At 33.1% G+C, this 17,103-nt stretch overlaps 1 protein-coding gene across 1 annotated transcript in view; it reads left to right on the top strand.

Moving 5' to 3' along the window:
* The window catches only part of RTKN2 (rhotekin 2), a 60,505-nt gene extending 45,037 nt beyond the window's left edge, over nucleotides 1-15,468 (top strand). Inside the window, exons 9-11 of the mRNA XM_006759376.2 lie at nucleotides 5,706-5,868; nucleotides 11,223-11,330; nucleotides 12,586-15,468. Of these exons, the coding sequence (XP_006759439.2) occupies nucleotides 5,706-5,868; nucleotides 11,223-11,330; nucleotides 12,586-13,121 (807 nt within the window). The 3' untranslated portion in view covers nucleotides 13,122-15,468. The remainder of the gene's footprint in view (nucleotides 1-5,705; nucleotides 5,869-11,222; nucleotides 11,331-12,585) is intronic.
* The last annotated feature ends 1,635 nt before the right edge of the window (nucleotides 15,469-17,103 follow it).

Raw genomic sequence — 17,103 nt, 5'->3', positions numbered from 1 at the left:
CCTGCCTGATTGCTCCCTAACCACTCCCCTGCTAGCCTGATCGATGCCTAACTGCTCCCCTGCTGGCCCGATCGCCCCCAACTGCCCTCCCCTGCCAGCCATCTTGTGGCTGTGGGTGCTGCCATCTTTGAGGGCATGGCAGTCAATTAGCATATTCCCTCCTTATTGGCCTAGGGCACTGCCATCTTTGAGGGTGTGGCAGTCATTTAGTATATTCCCTCCTTATTTGCTCTGGGCACCACCATCTTTGCAGCCTGCTGCTCAGTCGTTTGGTCATCCCTCACTAACCCCCCTGTTGGTCTGGTCGCTGCACGCAGCCTGTTTGGTTGTGATGGTTGCTTAGGCTTTTATATAGATAGATCCTTAGACCTTATTCATCTTACAGCTGAAAGTTTATAAAGCTGCTTATCTATATTTTTTTCTGACCCATTTGAAATATATGTACAATGCTATTACCACAGCTAGGCAGATTAACAATAATTTTCTTATATCATCTAATATCCATTTCATGTTCAAATTTTCCCATTGTCCTCAAAGTGTTTGTTTAGCTTTTACTTTCAATCTAGGATTATTTAAATATTGTGTATCCTTTGTTCTTCTGAATTGCAAATTAGGTCCAGAGGCTTGATTAGATTCTTTTAAAATATTTTTACAAGAATATTTCATGGATATGACAGATACTTTATAGAGCATCCTTTTCAGAGACACATGATATCAGGTGGTCTGCTTATTGACAATGCTGGGTTAAGGTGGTGACCACTAGCTCCCCCAGTATATAGGTAAGCTTTCCTCTTTACAGTTAGCAAGTGCTAGTGTAAAAGGTGATACTTTGTGATTGCCCTTGCCTAAATGAGTCATGACCTTGCAGATTGCATATGTTTTCTCGTACTGTCCTTCCTTGTACATATATTAGCTGGTATTCTTTGTATTCTTTTTGAGGACTTTTTCTCATTGAGTAGGAATGAATTACAGTCCCTCCTGAAAAGACAGGATAAATGTTTAATCTTTAAATTGCCAGTTTTCAGAGTAAATAATGGGTATTGCATATTGGCATTATATTTGCAATATGTATTGGAGTGATGTTACCCCTCCAGAAATAGCAAAGGAATGTCCCCAAGATTACAATAAACTTACAGCTTTTTATCTACTCCATGTTTTAAATTACTTGGTTTTCAAATATAAGGTCCATGCTTTAATTGTTTTTGTTAACTTTGGAAATGTTTAAAGGATACATGCTATTAAAACAGGAACTTTGACTAATGTCAGTGTGGCATTTTCTGATATGTAGGACAGGTAAACACCAAATAAAACTTTTAAGAATAATGTTTTTTTTTCAGTTTTTAGTATATTTCCAATGCTAAGATCTTTTTATGCTTAATAATGTTAAATATTAAATATAAATCAGAGTTCCTTTCTTTTGATTGTCTTTCTTCTCTCATGATTTAGAAAATAATAATTTTGCCTGATGCTACTTTAAAAATTATGTGAAAACATGCATTTTGCAGTTACTAAGGTATATTAGTAATAGTTCTGTTATTTTGATCACAGGATTTGTTCTTTAACTATAATTCTTGTCCTTCTAAAATGGCATTTCCTGTAAGGCTAAGTCAGTTCATTAATTTTCATAGGGAGCCATCTGTGGAAATAGTCACATTAAGGAAAGAAAAGCCTAAAAGCTATTCCCCTCTTCTTTTCAATCCAAATTTGAAAGGATGATTTACTTCAAAGTGATTGCTTCAACTTCAAAAAACTTCCTTTGAATGTTGTTGAGTAAGACATTCTCAATAAGGGGTACTTAACTGGAGCCACTGAATCTCCTATACATTGTAGAAAGCATTTATTAACCAGAGTTTTACCCATTGCCAATAGGGTGGGGAGTGGAATGGAAAAGAAGTATGGGCCTTTGAGATCAATAGTCTTTTCTTGATTTGAAATATTATGCATCACTTCATTTTAACGAATAATAAAATCTCTACTAAACAAGTCAGTAACACTACTTGGGGTGATAGACCTTCGTTAAATTGTTTTGAATTTGCTTTTAACCATTATTTTTATAATAGATCCTAGCAAGCAAAATTATTATAAAGCAAATGGGATTTTCTTTGAATTATTTTAATCCTCTTAATGTCTGAACCCTATCAACTATTCATACTGACCTTTATAAATATAGAAAAAATGATTTTTCAACCACCTTTTCTTTTAATAGGAGTTTATGTCTGATTTCATTGACATAAACTGAAAATAATTATATCATATCACACTAGTACTAATTATACCTAATGCTTGGTTTAATTTATGGTTATACTTTACATATTTCAAACATATCTTGTCATATGTTATGAACATATGCTTTTTTCGTTATTAGAATATATATAAAGACAAATCTTTATTTTAGCCAGCAACATTGTTATTCTTATTGATATACAGAGTGTCCCATCTTTGGATACTGGGACATCATCAAGTTGGTCCATTAGATAAAACCCTAGTAATCTTTGATTTCTGGTAGGACAAGATATTCCAGGATCATCCTGTACATTTCCTGACCCAGGCTGGATCAGCCATTTACAGACCATAATCTGGGTACATAGTAGATTTTTTTTAAAAGTCATGTAGTCAAAATTCATAAGTCTATCCTGATCTAGTAATTTTCCATTATCATAGAGATGGAGCATGCAGCATACTTATAATTCAAACTAATGAACAGCCTAGAAGAAAATTTCCTTTGACTTCAGAGTTAATTATATTTTGTTACAAAATTGGTTTCTCAGATTATATTTTTATTGACTCCAGTTGGCTGTGGAAGGTTGTAGTTCAATATGTGCTGGTTGACAAAAGACGAGACAGTGAGGATTAAAATTTCACAGTGAATAATCTCAAATCTATCTTCAAATCAATACAAATAAAGTGTGCTAAATCAACTAGAAGGTTTGGGATTATCAAAAGCAAGACAGCAAATTCTGACCTTGGACAGAACATAAAGTTTCCTCATCTATAAATTAAGGAATTGAATTAGACACTATCTCTGGGATCTGAGTCTATTGATATAAAACTTTTTATTATTATCTTAGTTGTTCTTTTTCTCATTCTCTAATTCATTAAATATCTTTCAATCATTTAGCAGAAATAATGGAGGCAAAAATACCTAACTTCTTTCCTTTCATATCTTCCTTTCAGGAGATACTTCCATTATCTCTACATTGTGTGAGCACATGATAACAGTTCTGAAAGTCACCTTCTGTTTTCTAATCTCTTCTTTGTTTGAAAAGTGAACTCCTGAATAATATTATACTTTGCCCACACTGAAAAATAGCTTGCATGAACTTTCTGACATCAGAAACTTTTTAAATCACTTTTTCTTTGCCATGCAGCTTTTTGGTTTAAAATTTTCCCATTAGTTAAATTAATTTGGATGATAAAATATAGAACTTAATTCAGATAATCTAATTTGTATTCATTAGCACCTTTTAAAATCCTCTCATGGTTTTTTTTTTAATATCATTATTTATTGTTACCAGGGTTAATGAAGTGTGTATAGCATTTATATATTATTGTTTTATATTCTCTTAGATGGATATAAATGATTTAATCAGGTTTATTACTTAGCTATTTTCATTTGAAAAGATACCTTGGTATTATTTTAAAATGTGCATATTCATCTATAAGAAATCAACACTTTTATTTAAAAGTTGAATCTGTTTTAATCCTACATACAAAAGGTAGTCAGAAATTTGTTTTAAAATGGGTTTAGGTGGAGGAAAGCACAATTTCAGCGACAAGAATATTTTATATTTTATTGTTAGGGGTTTTAAAAAATACACCAATAAAGCGTTCTCCATTACCCTTTGCTGAGTCAGCATTCAGTTAATCTGATAGAGAATCATATTAAAGATTCTTTCTAGAGCTAAGTCATTCTCTTCTAATGATAATAAGCTTCATACTTAAAGAGATTGAGTACATGCATTTTCAGGCTCCAAAGATGCCATTTGGGGCAGCATTTTTTTTATATTTATAAATAACTACTTAAAAAGATTTAAATCTCAACATTTATTACCAATGCGTAGGAGTATAAAAATACCTGGTTATGGTAAAATTAAAATGCTGGTCATAATTCCACTACAATTCTCTGAACTCACATTCGTACATTTTTAAAATGATATTTGTGATGCTCCAGATTTTTCAAGTTATGTTGCTACTTTATATAGCATACATTTTTCCTCATGTGATTTTTTAATAAGAATTCCTTCAGGAAAGAACTTATGTAGTATGTAGTGTTCACCTGCATGTATATACCCATATTTCAGGGATGGATAGATTTTTTTTTCCTGACTCTGCTACTTCCATAATTTCCACATCGACATTATTATGTGAGTATGTTGGTTTTGGTGTGACTGTACAGTCTCTCTTCACTCTACTCATCAAAGTGAAGAATTTCTTCTCATTCTTGACCAGCTTTTGTAACTGTCAGCCAAATATTCTTCTGCACACATTCTGATAGGCTTGACCACATTCCTGTAGCACTGCTTTACCCAATAGAGTAACCACCAGCCATCAGTGGCTGTTAGGCTCTTAAAGTGTGGCTGTCCAAATTGAGGTGTTCTGTAAGATAGACTAGAGTTTGGAGACTTAGCATGAAAAATGAATCTAAAATATTTCAAAAAATATTTTATCTATTATATGTTAGTATTCTGGATATGTTGGGTTACATAAAATACACTACTTTAAAATAATGTAATAATTATTACATAATTATTTTCACCGAATTTCTCTTATTAAATGTGATTAGAAGAAAACCTTACATATGTGGCTCATATAAATTTCTAATGGATAGGCTCAGGCAGCCAAATCCCTATCTTTGCATAATAGATTGTTCTATTCCAGACATTACCCGCTAAGATTCCTTGGAAACTACTTGTAGTTTCAAGCTTGTCATGTGGCATGGCAGTGCCTGATATGACTTGGGAATAGACTTATCTCTTCTATATGTAAATACAATAAACATCACCACAATGTCATACATAGTAACACACAGAAAACCAGTTTAGACCATCAAATGAATGAAATCATTGCCTTTGTTCTAGAGTCTTGCATTTAACATTTGAAAAATAATTTTTATCACTATGAGAATGATATTACTTTATGGATTTTTGGCTATGAGGTTTGTAAATGAATGCTACATATGAAATCAGTGTTAATGGGGAAAACCTAACTGTTGGGTACAGTAAACACTAAGTTATGGTTTTATTGCTTTGACTGATAACACTATATATTTTGCATGAATATTCGAATAAGAAACATACTTTACTGATTCTCTTGCTGCTGAAATTATACTTAATATAATTCACATTACCATTATGACATACTGTACTTATTTCATTGCAGATTTTAAGATATATATAAAAGATAGTAAACTCCTACTTAAACTGAGAGAGCATAATAGTATTTGTTTTAATCTCATGTAATCTAACATAAGTGCTATATGTAGCATACTTTGAAACATTACTTAGTATTTCTCATATAAAGCATTTTTTTAAATCCTCTATATTTGAATTTTAATATTGAAAATTCTCAAATTTACATATTTTAAATGATTGACAATAAGATTATAATTGCATTTGGTGTAAATACAGTAGTTAAGCAATAAAACATTTATTTGATTATCACAAAAATATTCTCTTGTAAAACACCAGTTTTTTCTTAATTTTTAGGAGACCAGAATACGGGCAATGGAGAATACCAAGAAAAGAGTCTATAATTTCTCTGTCACCAACCCTGTTGCTGGACAGGCTGTAGCTCATATTTTTGCAGCTGACAATAAAGAAGATCTTCAGAAGTGGATGGAAGCCTTCTGGCAGCATTTCTTTGATCTTAGTAAGTAGATGTTTGGATGTTCTGGTAGTATATTCATATATTCTGAAAGAATACATACAGCAATATAAATATTGAAATTATACATATTATAATCTTATAGTTTGTATCAAGAAATTTTTATGTTCTTAAATAATATGGTAGTATATCACCAGTACAATGATGCTTTTTTCTCTTAACCTTTCCCCAGTGCCTGACTGACTTGTATGGTAACAGTGTACCTTTGAATCTAGTATTCCTACCTTTTACTTTTTTTAAGAAATCTATGATATTTTAATTATTAAAATATTCAAAACTCAACTTAATGAATACAAACGATGATTTTAAGTAGTTTCTTACAAGAATGAAGTCCCACTATGCACTGAAGACATTCTGACATTTTTTTTCATGTTAAGACAATTTCATATTTTAGAAAGTGGGAACTAGATGATTTTCATTGAAGAAATACTTCTGTACAAATACATTTTGTTTTCATTGATGAATACAATTGTATAGGTTTCAAGTGATACATCATCTGTATATTGCATTGTGTGCCCACAACCCAAAGTCAAATCTTCCATCATCATATATTTGGCTCCCTTTACCCTTTACTACCCACCCACTCCTTTTCCCACTGGTAACCAACATACTGATGTCTGTGTCTGAATTGTTGTCTTTCTTGTTTGTTCTTTTTTTTTTTTTTTTTTACATTTTAAATATGATTTTTTTCCTTTATTCTTCAGAGGAGGGAGGAGAGAGAGAAGAGCGAGAGAGGGAAAGATTGATGCGAGAGAGAAACATCAATGGGTTGCCTTCTATACACACCCTGATTATGTGTGTGCCCTGAACCCACAACCTGGCTGAACCCACAACCTGGCTATGTGTGCCCTGACTGGAATTGAACCGTCTACTATTTCATGTATGAGACAACGCTCAACCAACTGAGCCTCCCTCTCCCCCGTCCAGGGTACAGTTTTTGCTTTCAATTTTAATCCCACATGTGAGTGAAATCAATATGGTTCTTAACTTTTTCTGACTTACTTCACTTAGCATGATATTCTCAAGATCCATTCATGTTGATAAGAAGCCATCTGAGGAATAAAAAACTTCTCTAAGATAGTGATGATCCTAAAATATTGAAATGTTTAGTGTTAAGCCCAGATTTCAGGATCCCCAAAAGACCACCAGGGAGCCAGCCGAGTCCGATGCAAAAGCAAAAGAGTCTTTATTCGAGCTAGCTTGAGCTCCCCATCCACCACACTTGCCGACACAGCGGCAGGAGGCAGAGAGAGAGAGAGCTCTGTGGGGAGTGGGGTTTTATAGGGGGGTTGGAGTAAGGGGAGGAGAGAGGAACGTGGGCCCTGCCGATTGGCCAGGCGCAAGTCTGGGTCTTGTTACACAGGATGTGGTTGTGTCTATGGCGTGCACTTCCCTTGATTATCATTGGTTAGTTTAAAGAAATCCTAGGTGTGGCTAGCAGAGGCTTGGGCTTCCAGGAAGAAGCTCCTTGCTGAGCACATGGCTAATGGCTGCTGCCCAAAAATGGAGGATCCGGGGCAAGATGGAGGGCGTAGCCCTCGCCCTTTCATTTAGGAGACTCATATTCCTGTAACCTCCTGTTAACTCCAGATTTCTTATAATATCATCTTGGACATTATCCAAAGAGATTTCTTTTTTTAATCGTAGATACTGTTTTTCAGTTTCAATAATACAGTTCAATGGCATGGATTATAAAACAATGTGATAGTAATGTAATAGAGTACCACTATATAAAATATGTGAGAATCTAATTGTCTCAATTTCAAGAGGAATTTTATCAGCAGGTAAATACTGAAATTGGATATTGAAAATGTAGACTATTGATAATGGCTCTTTCTAATCAAATTAAGCCTACAGTTAGATTCAACCAGTATTTTACATCTTTAGAATGCTTTTCTGTAGAATTACAAAGTAGAGCCATTTGCAAACAATTGTAGGTACTTCCTAGAAATCATACTTAGAGACATTTTAGGACTTCTTCCAGGCTCTTTGGGGGAACTCCATAAAAGAGTTAATATCTGCAGTCCTTAGATTAAGTTTTATAAGCCTACTCTGATCCATGGCCTGGTCAAGTACTATAGCAATGGCTAGGAAGGAGGCAAAAGGAGAACTAAATTTGATTACCTTCCATATACCATATGGCTTCATTTATTTCTCATAACATCTCAGTGATGTAGAAATTACTTCCCTCTGCTCTAAGGATGAGAAAATTGAGTCTGAAGAGGTTTCTAGGTTGCCACAGGGAATCAGAGGGAGGACTTCTTCATGGCCTTGGATTCTTTAGGACTTGTTTTTCCTTAAGTGCTATCCCTCAGCATTTAGTAGATGTTTAAATATTTGTTCCATGCTTATCAGCATGCATCACATTTCTTTCTTTTAAAACTTCAGCTATTGTAGGTGTATTGCCTAAAGCACAACAACTTCCTTTTGTTGGCTAATCACAGCTAAAATTTTAACTGCTTCCTTAAATGCTGTAATTTAGAGAATCTGTCTTACAAAACACTATGTTATTTTTAGAAAATAATTCTGGTATTTTATAATTTTTATATACATAAAAACAGGGAGAAAAGGTAAAAGAAAGTAAAAATTCCAGGATATTATATAGTTTGGATATCAACTTCTACTGGATGATCTCATGTTTTCATTCTCCAGATAGGGTAAAATAGTTTACCATGCTAAAAATTAGAGGGATAAGCACCCCCTGACGTTTTGTACTCTCAAAGGAACAACAAAGTGATGGCAGCAAGGCTCTCAGGTCTGGCTGTTTCTTTAGCACTTAATATTTGAGGGGTAAAATCTGCCAATCTATCTGACTTTTAAAGTATAAATTATATTACATTTGTACTTTAGAATTCATTGTGGATAGAGAAAGGAAGCAAAGATGGAAATGTTTATACTATTCTAAAGATTGACTTACTTTAAAATTTTTACCTTCCTAGTGATAAGTGTAGCCTCTTGTGATTGTAGGAGAAAATAATGATGTGTAGGACAAAGTAGAGAATAGATATCCAGGGCAAAATAAAGAGTAATTTAACATTTAGAGCCATTTTCAATAATTTGACTCCATTTAAGAATAGAAAATTAGAAGAGTAAGATATTAGAAATCATAAGAAAACATTAATGGAACTAGTTCTGTTTAGCCTGTAGAACACTCTTGAGTGGGGGTTGGGAGGCAAAGGGGATGGAATAGTTAATTTTAAATTCTTTTCCCATATAATTATTTTAGTCATTTTTAAATTATAGCTTAAATTTAGTATTATTTTGTATTAGTTTCAGGTATACAGAACAGTAGTCAGACAACCATACACTTTACAAAGTGCTTCCCCAAATATTTCCAGTACCCCCCTGGTACTATACATAGCTATTATGTGTAATAGTTAATTTTTAATATTTGAAAGCTAACAAACATGTAAAAGAGGAATGCTACTTGTCTTGGATGATCAAAAAGGGTAGAGCTAGGAATGGTGGGCCAAAAATAATTTTTTTAATATTTAATAATATGAATATTGAGTTACATAAGCAGCTTAACATAACAGATTACTTTGACTGGGAATATTATAACAATAAATATTGTGGGAAACATCTTCAATATACAGATTTTATGTGCATAAAATATGCATTTAATATTTTATACTGGGTCTTTATTTTTGTGTTAGCATATCGGCAGCATGTGTAACTGCATACTAATTTATTCACTGGTAAAATGTTTCAGTTGTAAAGTTTTGACCAGTGAACATACCACCTTTTTGTACCTCAGACTTCAGTAACACATGGGATAATGTGGCTTTATATTCCAATTTTCAGCATGATTAGTATTCTGCTACCAGTTTAACCATCAAAAGCTCTCATCTATCAATATAGAGAAAATACTGCACTTTATAATTTGTGTAAGATTTGACAGAGAAATGTTTGCTAGTTTAAAGTGTTTCATTATTTTTCCATTAGATGTGGCCTTTTTTCCTGCCCTCAAGAAGGAAAGCTGGCTTTTATATATTTATCTAAAAAAGGAAGTGGAGGGGAGGAATAAGTTATCAGATCTCAGATCCTACTAGATTTAAATTCTGCAGGGCAACCTTTGAAGCCTCAAACTCAAGATTTTATTCCCTTTATGAGTTGCTATGTGAGTTATTTTGAAATTTTTATGATATTCTGTATTTAGCATTATAATAAAACATACTGAAAGGTTTTCATGTTGCTTAACTATTTAAGGTGATGGATTTAAAATTTATGCATATATTACCATATTGCTATGACAGACTTAAAACAACAGAAATGAATATCTAATTTGACTAAACATGAAATGTCTTTAATTTTTAAGCCATGGAAAATAACTCAGATGGGTATTGAATATGGAGATTGAGCATATATTAAAAGGAAAAGAAATACAGATCATAAATCAGTCTAAAAGGGCACATGTGTATTACATTTACTTTTCTACTGATGTAAGATTTTAAGAATGGCGAACCTCAATAACTTAAACTTGTATAATACAAATATATAGACACATAGTTTCTTACACAGTTGTTATTCAACTTGCAGGTGCACAATAAATATATAAAGCTTAAGGGTTTTTATATCCACTCAGAAGAAATAAATCTGAGAATTTTATTTTAAGATGAAAATAGTAAAATACAATAAAAGAAAAATTGTTGTCCACACTTTTAAAGTTTAATTTGAAATAACTTATTCAAGAGGTGTGTGGGTTGTTTTTTTTTAATTATTCAATAAATTAGATTCTGTTAGAATTTTGAGTGTTCTGTTTTTATAGTAATAGGCTTTTGTATACCTTTAACTTAAATGAAAATTCATTGATTTTCTAGAGTTGCATGATTTTTTAAAAGCACAATAATCACCTTGAAGAGGTAATTGTTAAATAACCAATTTTTATTTAATTAGAATTCTCAAAGTTGAGATCATTTTTGTGAACCACTATTCCTTATTTTTTTCCTACTTCCTCCTAGAACTGTATTTCATTTGATTTTTTATCTTAAAATTGTCTTAATTACTGGACATTTTTATTTAATATTTAAAAGAAAAGAATTTGTACAAACTTTTGCCATACATAGAAATTTTAGTTATTGACCATTTAGTGAAGTAGTGCAGTATTTAATAGCCTAGAGATCTTAAGCTTAACATCTGTGCATAGAATTTTATTTGTAAAATAGGTAACTTTCATGCCTAGACTTGGACTTTAAAATTATATATAATACTGTATTTTTGTGGCTTTCTTAAGATAATGCTTTATTTTCAAAGCAAAAATGTGTTGATATCTATTAAAAATGAAATATACTACTTCACATTTATACTTTAAACTAGCCTGCCTTTTCTGTCTTTCTTAGGCCAATGGAAGCATTGTTGTGAAAAACTTATGAAAATTGAGATTATGTCACCACGGAAACCACCTTTGTTCTTGACAAAAGAGGCGACCTCAGTCTACCATGATATGAGTAAGTGGGGATTGTCTTTTCTAAGCTGCCGGCTAACAAAAACAACATTGTCCATATTCAAGCAGCTTATTCTATTGACATTAAAATGCTAAATTTTTCAGGGCACAATGAAAATGAATGAAAAAGACTATGATTATAGACTAAAGAACTCATGTTTAATAGATGAATTAATACAAAATTAATGAATACACATTTTTTGTAGTTTGAATGCTTAACAAACAAAAATGTTAAGGTTTCAAAGTGGGATGAAGGTGCACTTAAATAAATGTTAGCTGAATAGCTGATAAAAATTCTGAAAATGTAAAATTGCAGATTGTGAAATATAATAATGTTTAGCCATTTTTATATTAAATTTGTTTTAAAGTAGTGTTGATAAATGAATATTAATAAATGGAAGCTTTTGTGTCGGGAAAAAAAATTGGTGAAGTTTAATGCTTTGGAAAATTAAAAATTTTTAGACTCAATAATATTTCATTTTCTCATACTTTGAAGGATATTATCTTTGTAGGATTGCCTCAGTGAACAGTGTTGTGAATAAGCACAAATCAAGGTTAAATTCTAGTCTTTTTGTCCCCAATGTCCCTGAACTCACATGTACCTGAAAAGGTTAGATTAAAAATGATACATTTAAGTTTACACATTTATCTCTGTTTTTTTGGTTTTGTCTTGTTTTGTTTTTGTTTGTTGGTTTTTTCTTCTTCTTTAGTAATCAGGGAAAATTTCACCCACTATTCTTATCACCAAAATGGTATCAGGGCTTCACTCTTTCTCTGGGTTTTTGGCCTTGGATTTTTACCCTATTAAAGAGACCTGCTGGTCTACAGGAAAGACTCCATTGTCTTTGTCCCAGTTTACATATCAGGCTTTTAGAAAAATGGAAACCACTATTACCTAGAAGTCAGAATAGATTTTAAATCCAGGAAAGTAATTGAAAAAAATCCTGATGTAATTCTATTCCTTTGTAAGCTGAACATTACTCATTTACTTAGGAATCCATGTATTTATGTGTGCATATACATATACATGTGTGTACATGTATGCAAGTGTGTGTGCAGTGCATAGTGCATGATCTCCCATTTGGTTCTGTTGATACGGCTATTTTTACAAGTTAATGGTTCTTTAAAAACCACTTGCTATCCTAATCTGTTTTTGATGGCTGTTATAGATAGCATATTGGTTTGGAAAATAACTTACTCAGTTATAAGTATCTGTTGTGAATTTTTCCCCATGTATTTTTTTCTTAAAATTGTTACAGGCATTGATTCACCTATAAAACTTGAAAGTTTAACTGACATAATACAAAAAAAAATTGAAGAGACAAATGGAGAGTTCCTTATTGGTCAGCATGAAGAACTCTCACCACCTCCTTGGGCCGCACTCTTTGATGGTAACCATCAAGTGGTCATCCAGAAAGAGATACTATCTCCTGCAAGCAGGCAGTTACCTGATGGAAAAAGGAAAAAGAGACGGGCTCCCCTTCCTCCTCCTGATAAAGCTCCGTTCAGCTTAAAAACACAGAGCAACACAGATGTATTGGTTAAGGAAAACGGGGGGGAAACATGTGTATCTCAGACCTCATCTTTGGATACCAAATCGTCAACCCTAGTGCATCACCTACAGAAACCAATGGCTGCTCCTCGAAAACTCATTCCTGCCTGGAAAAATAGTTTAACTGATGGTGACAATGCAGACACTAGATCCAGTTTTGAAGCAAAGCCAGTGCCAACTCCGAGGCAGAAATCTATCAAAGACATTTTGGACCCTAGATCCTGGTTGCAGGCACAAGTATAAAAAACCCTTAATGTATAAAACATTAACAAAATGTGTAACTGTGAGGTTTGATTCAGAAGCGCTGTAGATGGAAATTATGTAGGGTAATTAAGATGGTTTAAATCAATAATGAATAAGCTATTAGGTATAAAAATGTTTTATAATGAAGAAATGCACTTCTCTTTTATTCTGATTTTGAGAATATAAGTGATTTCCCCAGCAGAATGCAAGAGGCACTCTCTAGACAATATCCTAATTGTTGGAAGGGTTAATTTATTCCTAAATTAATACCAGGCAGTGAACAAGAACTAGGCAGAAGAAAGCATTAAATTTTCTTTGGGGAGAGACTGTCTAGTAATTTAAAATGGTTAAATATGAACCATATTCTCATTATGAGAATTTTAATACTAATGGAATTTTTCAAAAGTTTTATTCAAACCACAAATTATAGAATCCACCCAAGAAAATTTCTTCTTAGCATTCTGGAATTCTCATCTAATGGTTCACTGGCTCTCATCTATTGTTTAACTCACTAGTTAACTCACTGACCTTTTAAATTCCTGGGATAAATTTTGGGATATTAAATTCTTCATCTTTAAAGGGAATTTGTAATGTGCTCCTTGATGAGCCCTGAAATCCTGGAGACATTAACTCTCATAGTGAAGCACATTTATTAGTTTAGAGAAAAGGTAGATGAAATGTTTTTTACTTCCATTTTTCTATGAATGGTGCTAATTTTCATTGTGACATAGGAATTTAGGGACGTGAGTAGCTGATTAACATCTTAAAATAAATTTAATACTTTAAAAAGCAGGTGGTCAATTAAAAAATATCAGAAAAGTGGGCCATGATAATAACTTTCAGAATTAATCCCCCTTTAAAAATTTTTAATTAGATTTCCTTCTTCTAGTAAGGTTTGATATCTGCTATTGATATTATTCATTAAAAGTCGTATTCTTACAATAAACACATCAGAATCATTTCCATAGGAGGTAATCTCCATAGCAACCAATCATAGTGACCCAAACAGAATTATGAAATCTGTTTCATAAGTGAAGAATAAATAGCAAGAGATTAAGTACCTTACAGGAACAAAAAAAAATCCATTTTTATATTAATACTTCTTGTAAACAAGAGCTGAACAGAATCTAATCAGAATTTCCAAATAAAACAGTTTCCATAAGGTGTCAGCAACAGCACTAAAAATCCCAAATCACAGTGAACCCTAAATGTCATTGTAAGAAATAAGAATTAAATTACTGCCCTAAGTGTAATCCCTAGAGATAATTTTAAGCCCATAAGAACTCTATTTGGATCAGCACTACATTATTACAAAGTAAAATGAGCACTTGACCAAAATAACATTAATTTAAATGGAGCCTTTCATTATTTTTAGATAGCAAAGTCTTTTTCATTTATATAGAATGATGTAACTGCCAGGTTACTTTTGTGTTTGCTCAGGATTCTAGTAAGAATTGGGACTCGAGGGAGCAATGATACAAAAGGTCTCTTGTGACTGGCGACATCAGCATAGACCTAGTATCTGATGAGAAGGAAGCCCTATATGCTGGTCTGGAATTCAGAGACAAGCACATGTATAAACACCTAAGAAGATAGGATTAATTTATTTTTTCTAATTAGAAGGCTCTTGTAAATTTCTGTTGTGATTGCCAATTTAGTAAATGGCATATTAAAAATCTAAAGGATTTTATTATTTTAATTTTTATTTTTTAGACCTCACTGCTGTTTTTAACAGCATTTGTGACTCATTGCCACTAAATTATTGAGCTAGAAGGTGCTGTAAGGCAAAATTGTTCCTGAAACTGGTATCAAAAAAGTCTTCTTTATAACAAACCAGATTTAAAACTTCCAAGTTATATTCTTGTCATTTCTCTTCATGCATATTATATCAAGAAGGCTTTAAGTTGTACAGGAAACAGAATTTATTCATAAAGAAATTACCTCGCAGTGGTTCCCTCAGTGGGGCGCTTTGAAGCAAGGCTGAAGTCTTTCTTCCTAGAACCATTTAGGTGAAACCTGACCAAGGCCTACCTCCCCCGCCAAAATCATTCAGGCTGTTTCGAGGGGCCCTTGTTACAAAGCTGTTGAAATAGGGCTGAAGTCTTCAGCTGCACTTCCTTTGACATTGTTCTCATTAAATGTTAGTTCAGTTCTCGCCAAAGGTGTAATACAAAGTTGGATCTCTTCTCTCCCTCCTTTTCTCCTCCCTCCCTTCCTCTCACAGCAAAAAACAAAAACAAAAACAACTCTAAAAATACTGAGTTAAACACTTTGCTAAGGAGTTCATCAAAAGAAGTATCTGTGCCCTCACTGGTTTGGCTCAGTGGATAGAGCATTGCCTTGCTGACTGAAGGGTCCTGGGTTCGATTCTGGTCAAGGGCACAGACCTTCCTTCAGGCTCCTCCCAGGCCTGGGCCCCTGGTCAGGGTGCAACCAATCGATGTGTTTCTCTCACATTGATATTTCTCTCTGTCTTTCTCTCTTCTACTCTCTAAAAATCAATGGAAAAAAATATCCTCAGGTAACGATTTATAAAAAAGAAGTACTTGTTTCCTCATTTCCTAAACTGGAAGTTTATGACAGAGAAAAATATGCCATATAATAAAAGACATTTCAGTTTTTTATGAGATGGCTTTTCACTTTCCTTATTTGTCTTTTTAATTTGTTTCTTGGTATATGAAGGCTATAAACTTGAAACAAAGGGTTAGCTGTCATATCTTGATAAAATAATTGGAGAAACAAAATAGACACTTTATGATATGATAATTCTGATGATCTGAAGATAATATCTTAGAAAATTACATTTACATCTCAAGCTCTGGGATATAAATTACAACAGCATTAAGATAGTATTTTTAATTGCTGCAAAGTGGGAACTTTTATGCAAAGGACAACGAAGACATTTTATTACAAACACACACACCTTAGGTAAACAGTTTTTCAAAATGTCAGGCATGCCAACCTTTAGTTGGGTTTTATTACATCTTCCTCAACTGTCTGCAGTGCCCCCTGACTTCTTTTAAATAGATGTGCATATATGTCGAAAACGAAATCCATTTATTATAAATGCTTTATCTTTACCCTTTAGGATCCTACAAAATGTATTTTACCTGGTACTATATAATTTTTTATTTTAGAGAGAGTGGAAGGAAGGGGGAGAGACAGAGAAACATCATTGTGAGAGAGAGCCATTGATTGGTTGCCTCCCGCAGGCGCCCTGACCAACCTGCAACCTAGATAATGTGACCTTGACCAGACTCGAACCTGGACCCTTGAGTCCAAGTGCCAACACTCTGTCTACTGAGCCAAACTGGCTAGGGCTTACCTGGCACTACTTATTGAGAATAGAAGGCCCCTTATTTAGAGACATTTCCTGTGTGAGATATTTCTTTAGGCTTATGTTCAGCTCTTCAGCCGCCTATCAAGAAGTTAATTAATTCAACACAAAATGAAATTGTAGGGCAGTTTGGATCAATTTATGTCAGATGCCATTTGACTATAACCACCTGTGTTGCCATGAGTGAGGAACAACCTTACCATATAAAGTGCTATACCATGAACAAAAAGAGAAGGGCGTTGTCAGGAAAAATGTCTGTTCCTAAGGGTCAGAATTTATCAAAACTCACTGTTTTTGAAAGAGTGAATTATTGAGCAGTCATTAAACTGATCACCATTTATATCCTAGTTTCTTCAGTGTTCTATTTATCTTAAACTATAATGCAGATGGAGTTGACTTGCTGTACTTACATTTCAAAGACAGTTCAGTTTTTAAATGTTTACATGTTTATGTGTAACTGCTTCATTGTTAATAGTTGTATGAAAATGGTTTATACTGAATTGCACATAGTCTTAGTTAATAGAAAAGATGTTTGAGTTTTTAAAGGACAAGATTTTTTTTTAAATGGTAAGGTGTGTAATTTTTTGTGACATACTTGTTTAATTGACATTGTATCTCTTATATTTTAATTAAATGTGGGTCAAG

Source organism: Myotis davidii, unplaced genomic scaffold, assembly GCF_000327345.1.
Source record: "Myotis davidii unplaced genomic scaffold, ASM32734v1 scaffold655, whole genome shotgun sequence".
NCBI lineage: Eukaryota > Metazoa > Chordata > Mammalia > Chiroptera > Vespertilionidae > Myotis > Myotis davidii.
Note: the sequence above shows the minus strand (reverse complement) of the source record. Positions and strands in the feature narration are given on the sequence as shown.